General features: G+C 53.5%; 1 protein-coding gene across 1 annotated transcript; it reads left to right on the forward strand.

Moving 5' to 3' along the window:
* Positions 1-3,322: 3,322 nt before the first annotated feature.
* Positions 3,323-9,755, forward strand: CCL22 (C-C motif chemokine ligand 22). Its single transcript, XM_019455843.2, has 3 exons — positions 3,323-3,637; positions 5,048-5,171; positions 8,037-9,755. Exons 1-3 carry the CDS (start codon positions 3,565-3,567, stop codon positions 8,119-8,121), a joined length of 282 nt encoding a protein of 93 aa, XP_019311388.1. The 5' UTR covers positions 3,323-3,564; the 3' UTR covers positions 8,122-9,755.

Consider the following 9,755-nt stretch of genomic DNA (forward strand, 5'->3'; position numbering starts at 1 on the left):
TTTCCTTATTTTGAGGGAGAGAGAGAGTGCTTGTGCACAAGTGGGGAAGGGGCAAAGAAGAAGGGAGGGAGTCCCAAGCAGGCTCTGTGCTGTCCGCGCAGAGCCCTCCGTGGGGCTCTGTCCCATGAACCGTGAGATCACGACCTGAGCTGAAATCAAGAGAGCGACACTTAACTGACTGAGCCACCCAGGTACCCCCATCTTGCTTACTTCTAAGTTTTGGCATTTATGAATAAAACTGCTATACTGTAGGCCTTTCTGCAGACATAAGTAACTTGTCTTGGTACTTACCCATACTGAGGAGCGTGCTCACTGGATCCTACGGTAAGAGTGTGTTTAGTTTTGTGAGGAATTGCCAAACTGCATTCCAGAGTGGCTGTGCCATTTTGCATCCTCGCCAGCGATGAATGGGAGTTCTCATTGTTCCGCATTCTCGCCCACATTTGGTGTTGCCGGTGTATGGTCTGGATTTTGGCCATTCCAATCGGTATGCAGGAGTATCGCATTGTTGTTTTAATTAGTATGTCCCTGACGACGTATGATGTGGAGCATCTTTTCACATGCTTTTGTTTTCTTTAAGAGTTATTTACTGGGGCGCCTGGGTGGCTCAGTCAGTTAAGCATCCGCCTTCTGCTCAGGTCATTATCTCATAGTTCGTGAGTTCGAGCCCCGTGTCGGGCTCTGTGCTGACAGCTCGGAGCCCGGAGCCTGCTTCGGATTCCGTGTCTCTGTCTCTCTCTGCCCCTGCCCCACTTGCGCTCTCTCTCAAAAATAAATAAACATTAAAAAAAAAAGTTGCATACTCCTCTGACCTAGCCAGCTAGGAGCCCCTGTTCTCTTTTTTTAATTGGTAAAATATATATCACATAAAACATACCATTTTAACCATTTTTGAGTGGCATTAAGTACATTCACATAGTTGTGCAACCATCACCACCGTCCTTCTCCAGGACTTTCTCATCTTCCCAGACTGAAACTCTGGACTCATTAAGCACTAACCAATCTCTCCTCCCTCCAGTCCCTGGCGACCAGCATTCTAGTGTCCGTTTCTGTGAATTTGACTACTAGCAACCTCATCGGAGTGAGATTATACAGTATCTGTCTGTCCTTCTGTGGCCGGCTTTGGGTGACACCTTTTGCCAAGAGGTCTTCCCAGGCGATGCCGTGCACTGAAGGTGCATCTCCGTTAGGAGGCTCATAGGAATAGCCGCTGCCGGGCTCTGCCCGCCCCTGCCCACCTCTCCCACCTGGCCACCACCTGCTCCCCAACCTCTCTGCCCCAGCTGCTCAGCCCTCTCTCACCCTGCCACAGCCTTAGCACTTGCCTTCTCCTCCCTGGCAGGCTCCTTGGTATCTTCTAGATTTCAGCTCGAATGTCTCCTTTTCATAGAGGCCCAAACGTTTCCCTGTAGTCACGGTCTCTTGTTTTCTGTTTGATTTTCTTCCTGGCGCTCCCCATAGCCTGATATTATACCCCGTTTGGTGTGTGCCTGCTTACCATCAGCCTCCAGGGTGAGATCTACAATAGCAGGGACCTGTTCCCTGGCGTGTCCCAGATCCTGGCAATGCACTTGGCACACGACAGGGGCTTGCATTAGTTCCCTCTTGCTGCTGGAAGACATGACCACAAACTTAGTGGCTTCAAACTAACACAAACTTATGATCTTACGGTTCGGGAAGCCCGAAGTCCTAAATTAGTTTCGGTGGATGGAAATGAAGGCGTTGGCAGGACTGTGTTCCTTCTGGAAGCTCTAGGGGGGAATCTGTTTCCTTGCCTTTTCCTGCCTCCAGAGACTGCCGGCACTCCCGGGTTCACAGTCCTGCGTCGCCCAGACTTCTGCTTCTGTCACTCCGTCTCCTGCTGAGTCTGACCCACTCTTATAATGACTCTGTGATTACACTGGGCCCACCCAGAGAATCCAGGAAGTCTCCCTATTTTACCCTCTTTAACTGAAACACATCTGCAAAGTCGTTTTTACCCTGTAAGGTCACATATTCACAGGTTTTGGAATTAAGATATGGGCACATTGGGAGAACCATTATTTTATCCACCACAGGGCTCATTAAATACATGCTGAATGAATGGATAAATGAATGGATGGGCCCCTCTGCAAACGGAGCGGTGAGTCCTGAATTCCAAGGCTGGCTCAGCCACTTACTGGCTGTGTGACCTTGGGTAAATCCCCTCTTTCTCTGAGCTGCAGTTTCCTCCTTCATTAGATGTGTTCTGGGCACCCACAGTGTATCCCACTCTCAGTGGACCCTGGGAATACCAACACAAATAACAATAGACCCTCGCCTTCCAAGAGGTAGAGTTTGGCTTCTGCGAAGGGGTATGAGAAGGACAAAACCTGACATAATCTGCTCAGGCCCATGTTCCAAGTCACCCCACTGAACTTTCAAGTCCTGAGGGGGTGTGCTTACCTAGAAGGTGACATTTCAAATGATGCATGAGTAGGAGTTTGTGTGGTAGGGAAGCAGAAAGGGCACTGATGGCCAGGGACAGTCTGTAGACCTCTTTGAGGAACTATGGGGAGTGTGGTGTGATCTCTTAGGGGAGGGAGACCGGTGTGGAAGGGAGCATGTCTGGAAAGGAGGCCTTGAGGGCCACAGTCAGGAGCTTGGGCTCTGTCCTCAGGTCAAAGGGCCAGAGCTGGGTTTTGAAACAGGAGAGAGGCCTGCGCACTGAATCTGGGCCACACTCTGGCCACTGTGGTGTGGAGAGGGGATTGGGGGCCAGCATCTGAGCCCAAGGTGGAGGTGGCCTGGACTGGGCAGTGACAATGGGAACGGAAGTAAGGGGACAGATCCAAGAGACACGTAGGAAGTAGAATCAGTGGGATATGGCGAGAGATGGAGAAGGGGATGGGAGAGGAAGAGCTTGGAGACCGCCGGGAAGAAAGAACAGGCAAGATGGAAATGTGTGGAAGCTCTCTGAAACTGTTGAGGGGATCACGCATGGGCCCAAGTTGGGATTTGGGGAGAAGCGGCGGAAGATGCTAGTAATGGCCACAGAAACCAGCCCAGGGGATTCTCACGCCTCTCCTTTCGAAGACAGATCAGTGATGAAGTTCATCAAGGGTTCGGATGGGCCTCTGTTCCAGGTGAGGGTTAAGGTCTGGGCAGCTCCTGTCCACGTTCTCACTTGCCCTACAAACAACCACTGGGGTAAATAGGTAGGCTTGTGAAACCATCTCCCCCATTTCCAGATGGGCGAACTGATCCCGGAGATACCAGCGACATGGTAAAGGCCCTACGGTGTGAGGACTCTGGGGAGCACAGGCCTCTAAGAGGCCCAGCTCAAGGGGGATTTTGCAGGTCTCTTGAGACCCAGAGGGAAGGACAAGGCGGGGGTCCCCTCTGAGCTGTTCCAAGCCACAGAGAATTTCCTTTTATTTGGAGGAAGCGGGAGTTCTTCTTTCGTAATGTGAATGTCAGAGATTCTGGACCCACCGGTGACTAAGAGTGTCTGGGGCTCGTGGGTGTCGCGAAGTGCTTAAATACTCGGCCCTCCTGTCATCCGGTGATTACAGACACCTGAGCTGGGACACACAGGACAAGAACATGGCCAGCCTGAAGATTCTGTTCCTGGCTGTCCTTGTCCTCCTTGCCATGACACTTCAGGCAACTGAGGCAGGTGAGGCTGGGGAGAGGGAGGACTCCCTGTAGAGGCCAGGGTCAGACACTGGGGTATCTTCCTCATGTAGCGGAAAGAGGAGTGGACTGAGAGCAGATGACCCCAGTCTGCCGCTGGCTCCGGACTAGTCACGTGGCTTCTGTGGGCCTCGGTTTACACATCCGTTAAATGGGTAGTCTTTTATTTTTTAGTTTATTATTTATCTTGACAGAGAGAGAGAGAGGGAGCATGAGCACAAGGGCTGTGCCAACAGCACAAAGCCTGATGCGGGGCTCGAACTCACAAACCTTGAGACTGTGACCTGAGCCGAGATCAAGAGTCGGATGCTTAACCGACTGCCACCCAGGCGCCCTAAATGGGTAGTCTTGAAGGCCTGGAGTCTAGGATCTGTCTCGGCTGGGGTGGGGGGCTGTGGTGGACATGGCCTGCTGTCCTTCTACTCCAGAGAACTCAAGCATAGGATGCTTGGGGTGTGAAGGAGCCACCAGAAGGAGCCATGTGGGATGGGACAAGGAAGGAGCTGGCATGAGGGATGTCCCCTTGGAAAACTGGTCCTGCTCTGCTACCACTACATTTTTGCTCCAGAACCTGCCCTCAACACCGAGGCCTTCCCTTCCCTTCTCCACCTCAGTGTAAATCCTCCTGCCCTGTGTTGGATAAAGGCACGAAAACTGGGCTGGGAGACGGGCAGCCGTCTTTGGGTTTCCTGAGGGCTTTTCCCGCATCGAAGGCCCCATAACTTGGTGCCATTATCACCCCTCCCATCGGAGGAGGAAACTGGGCCTCAGAGACGTTAAGTGACTTGCCCAGGAGGGCCTGGTGACTCAGGGCAGAGCAGGCCCCGTACCCAGGTCTGCATGACTGGACTCTGCCCGGGTCCTTATCCTGACTCTCCAGAGTCCCGCTGTGTGACTCTGGGCAAATGGTCTCCCTCTCTGGATCTCAGCCTCCCCGCGTGCACCGTGAAGGTCACGGGAGGCGTGAGCCGCAGCAGACCTCTTGGATTGCCCGGGGACTCGTCAAGACACGCGTGGGACTCAGCAGGGCCGGGGCTGGGCGTCGAGCGTTTCTGACAAGCTCCAGGTGGCACTGATAGCGCTGGCCCACGGACCTCGCCTGCAGTAGCCGGGGCTTCGTCCTGTGCAGAGTCTCTGGGTCCCGCCTCGAGGCCCCGGGCATCGTTGAATCCCAGTGGTTGCGAATCCCTCTGTCTCCACCTGACCGACCCGGATCGGAGACACTGGGCCCTCAGTGTCCCTCAGAGACCCCGAGAATGGGGACTCCGGGGGCTCGGAGTCCTCCGGGCACCGGCCTGCCACACGGGAACAGAAGTGCCGGCTCAGAGGCTGGGGCTGAGAGCCACCCGTCTGTGCCCCGCCGGTGAGTCTTCTGCACGTCTCCCTCCTCCAGGCCCCTATGGCGCCAACGTGGAAGACAGCGTCTGCTGCCGAGACTACTTCCGCCACCCCCTGCCCTCTCGTATGCTGAAGTATTTCTACTGGACTTCAGACTCCTGCCGGAGGCCCGGCGTGGTGTGAGTACAGAGCTGGGGACGCAGGGGCTTGGAGAGCCTGCCGGGCTGGCTCAGGAGGGCCCAGGAGCAGGTGGGTGGGCAGACCCAAGGACGGGAGGAGTGCAGCTGGTCTCTGTCCTTGAAACGGCTCGGCCCAGGCTGGGGGTGTACCGAGAAAAAAAAAAAATCATGCGATCATTCAACAAATTATTTTGGACGCCTACTGCCTGCCAGGCAGCCTGCCGGGTTCCGGGGATGCAGAGCTGAATGAGCAGGGCACCAGCTGGCGGTTTACACGATCCAGTGCCTAGTGCGTGGAGGCAGCGCAGAGCCGTAGTGCGGGGTGCTCCCATCAGAAGCATCTGGGGCCCATCCTCCCCAGCACCCTGGGAGTTGGCGGAGGCAGCCTATTCTTACCAGAAGAAGGCTGAGGTGCCAGAGAGCGCGTCCTATGGCCAGACGTGGTTCTGGGGTGACCGTGCTAACTCGGGTAACCCTCCCCGCAGAACTGCTAGGAGCGCGATTATTTCCGTTTTTTTTTTTAAGTTTATTTCTTTGAGAAAGAGACCGAGAAAGAGTGTCAGTGGGAGAGGGGCAGAGAGAGAGGGAGAGAGAGAGAGAACCCCAAGCAGGCCCTGCGCTGTCAGCAGGGAGCCCGAGGAGGGGCTCGATCTCACAAACCGGGAGATCACGCCCTGAGCCGAAATCAAGAGTCAGACGCTCAACCGGCTGAGCGCCTCTGTTTCCGTTTTACGAATGGACAAAGAGGTGCAGGGAGGGGAAGTGATTTGCTCCAGGCTGCCCTGTTGGAACCAGGACTCCTGGGTCCTTGTCCAGGGCTTTCTCCTGGGGTTCTTTTTCTCCTTTGCCTCTTTTCCTCCATTTCTTTACTTCCCTTTCCTTAGCCCGGAGCCCGGGCCTGTGCCTGCCACTGGCCAAGTGATGGGGCCTGACCCTGGGGCTCCAACTCCTCCAGACTGCTGCCTGCCAAGCCCCTCACCAGGGTGTCTGGGTTTAGGGGCTCATGACCCCCTTTGGGGCTCCTTCATTATCTCTTCATTTGCTCCTCCTTACTTCTTGACCATCCCTCATGGTGGGTGGGGGGGGGGTGCTGCAGGTGAATAACAAAGAAGGTTGAAGTGGGTTTTTGTCACTTTGACTCTGAGCCTCTGTTTCCCCATCAGTGTAACAGGAGTGATCACCTTCATTTATTTTTATTTATCAGACAAGTAGAGAGTGCTTGCTAAATGCAGGCACTGTTACAACCACTTTATAAGTATTAACTCATTTAATCCTTGAAACAGCCTTATGTTGTAGATAGTGTTATGATCCCCTTTTTGCAGGTAAGGAAATGGGCCCAGAGAGGTTTTGGGGCCTCTTGAGTGTCACAGGGCACAGTAATAGTAACTGGAGGGTGTGATGCTCGATGCCTGACATATAACAGATGCTCAAAGACAGCACATGTGATAATTGGATATTGAGCCAGAAGGGACTCTAGAAAGGATGTGTCTTGACAAATGGGGAGATCAAGGGGCTGAGTCTTGCCCAGTGTCACACAGCAGCCAGGGCAAGCTGCCCACGAGGCCAAGATCAACACTGCTGCCTTCTTTTTCTTTCTGTTCATTGGTTTTCTGTGGGGTGGGGGGCAGATCAGGGGAGTAAGAGAAGCCAGAGCTTCTAGCTTCATGGACAAGCTCTTGAGAGGCAGGAAGGGAGCAGGGCTGGGGGGGGGGGGGATGTTTCTGACCACTGGCCAGCTTTAAGTCCACTCCTGCCCACAACAGCTGAGAGCCCCAAGGGCCTGGCCTGGTACTTACAGCACCTTGGGCAAAGTGGGAGACTTAGCCCGCAAATGCTAAGCGATCTTGGGCCAGTGCCTAGTCCTCCGCTTTGTGCTTTGCGCCCCCAGGGGGCACAGTGAATCAGATCTGACCAGCTCAGGCACTCAGGCAAGCTGCTTTACCCCTTCAGGCCCCACTTTCCTCACCTGTGAAATGGACAGAATGATAGGGCCTCATAGGGTTGTCGTAAGGACTTGTTAAGAAAATCAATGTTAAGGGGCACCTGAGTGGCTCAACCGGTTGAGTGGCATCTCACTCTTGGTTTCGGCTAAGGTCATGACCTCACAGTTTCCTGAGTTTGAGCCCCGATTCGGACCCTGTGCTGGCAGCTCGGAGCCTGGAGCCTGCTTCGGATCCTGTGTCTCCCTCTCCTTCTGCCCCTCCCCTGCTCACATTCTGTTTCTCTCAAAAATAAATAAACATTGAAGTAACCTTTACAAAGACAAGACAAGGAAAAGAAGAGAAAATCAATGTGAAAAGTCCAAGCCAGCTCCTGGCAGTGACAGGGTTCCAGAGCACCTACTATCTACTGCTCTGAACACTTCTGTTTATATTAACTCATCTAATCTTCATTCAGCTCCTGTGAGGACCATGATTATTATCCTCATTTCACAGATGTGGAAACTAAGGGACGTGCTAACAATGGCAGAGCTGGGCCAGAGGATCTGGCTCCAAAGTTCATGCTCTTGGCTCTCTCCCAAGGCAATATCAGCAATGATCACGAGACTCTTGGGCATTCTATTTCTTGGCCTGACCTGGCCCTCAAGCCTAGATGAAGAGTCCAGGAAATTCTAGCTGCTCTTCTCCCCTCTCCCTGCTTAAGAAGTAAGTTTACATACAACAGAGGCCTTGTAACCTTTGAACCGCTCTAGATAGCAGGTACCCCGGCATAGGGTGGGTGCCTCATAAATGTGAAGTGACTCTGTCTAGTGGGCATCTCTGCATACAGTAAGTGACTCATAAATGTTAAGCTTCCAGAGAAGGGATGTGGCATTCTTGCTGCATGCTAATGCTCCCTCATTGCCTCCCTGGTGTCTCCTTCCAGCTTCCTTACGGTCAGGGACCGGGAGATCTGTGCTGACCCCAGGCTGCCCTGGGTGAAGAAGATTCTGCAGAAGATGAACCCATGAGAAAGGGCCCTGCCCTGATGACCGTGGCCTTGGCTCCTCCAGGAAGGCTCACAGAGCCCCACCTCTCGGCCGTTACAGCCGCCCCTCAACACAAGCCTGTGCCGATGGATCTCTCCGCAATCTCTTATCTCTGTGCCTGTAGCTGTCACCCTCAGAGGAGCCTCCACACTGTCACTCATCTCCCCTCTTGTCCCTCTAAGCTATTCTCTGCCCCACCGCAGCCAGAGGGGCCACAATCCTGGTCAGTTACTCTCCTGCTCAAAACTCTTCCATGGCTCCCCATTGCCCCAAGCTGAGGTGAGAGCTCCTGAGCCCGGCACCCCTGTCCCCAGCCCTGCCTCATTTCCCTTCACACATGTTGGACTCCAGCTCCCTGTTCTCCAAACCCGTGCCATACATGTCCACTTCCAGGTCTTTTTCCAGGCTGCACCTGACGCCCAGGATGCCTCCCCACCACCTGTGTGTGTCCACCCCTACCAGCCCTCCGAGGCACTGCTCAACCCAAGCAGCCAGCAATTGAGTTTTATTTTTCAGATGTCCCCTGGCCCTCTGTCCCCTCTTAACAGCCTTGATCACAGTCTACCCAGAATTCTCAGGACTTGGGGAACTCGTCCTACCGCCCCAGTGGCTGGATCAAGGTCCCACACCTGTTACTTTGTCCATTGGCCTTCAACGCAGAGCACGGGGCCTGGCTCAATGAATGGCTACAGACTGAATCAATAAAAATAATGTTCCTCTGCCACGGCCCATCCCCCAAAGGCCCTCACACATCAATACAGAGACTCAAGTTCATCTAGAAAGCAGCCAGTTGAGTCAATTGTGAAACCTCAAATTTACCCAGATTCACCTCTCTTCCCCATTTTACCTCTGTGTTGGGTTTTTTGACTCTTTCTTGTTTCCCTCTTGCTCCTCTAACCTCTGACACCCAGGCTTGACCTCTTCAGAGTTCCCCACTTTCCCTTTCTCCTTCCCCAAATAACTGATAACCAACTTTATGCTACGGTGTGAATGACTACCCTTGGCTTGATATTGCAAGCTCTAATTATATTTCTATAAGAAAAGAGGGCAAATGCTTAAGAGGCCAAAGGGTTGAATGGAAAAGTTTTAGGAACTGTTTGGGAGGGGGACGACGTGGAACTTTCCTGGCCCTGGGAGTGTGTAGGGTATAGTGAAGGGAAAGAGCCTTGGGTGGAGATTGTTCTCACCTGGGAGGGGCCAGGATAAGGCCTGGGACTTGGGGCTTTTCTGCACTTTCTTGGGGACAATAGATTCCCCAGGTCAAGGAAATAAACTTTACACGTGCTTGTTTCTCTCCAAGGGAGCGTGGTGCAGTTTAGCAGGGTGGTTGATGCTGTGTGAATCTAAGGAGACCACTGACCCTCTCTGAGCCTCGCTTGAGAATGAGAAGACCCATATTATGGGGTTGCTGTGGGGTTCAGGTCCAAGACATGGGGAACAAAACTCAGTGTCTTCCAGGGCCCGGAGCCCAGGGTCATCTGCCCACCGTGAACACTGAAAGTGTTAACCTGCCCACTGCCTGCGCACAGGGCCCTCAAGCGTCCTGGGATTGCTCTCCCCTCCTGTCCTGCCCCGGTCCCTCAGGCCTTCTGAAAAATAAACCCTCTACCACAGTG

Source organism: Panthera pardus, unplaced genomic scaffold (genome assembly GCF_024362965.1).
Source record: "Panthera pardus isolate Hobbes unplaced genomic scaffold, ASM2436296v1 HiC_scaffold_18, whole genome shotgun sequence".
Taxonomy (NCBI): Eukaryota; Metazoa; Chordata; class Mammalia; order Carnivora; family Felidae; genus Panthera; species Panthera pardus.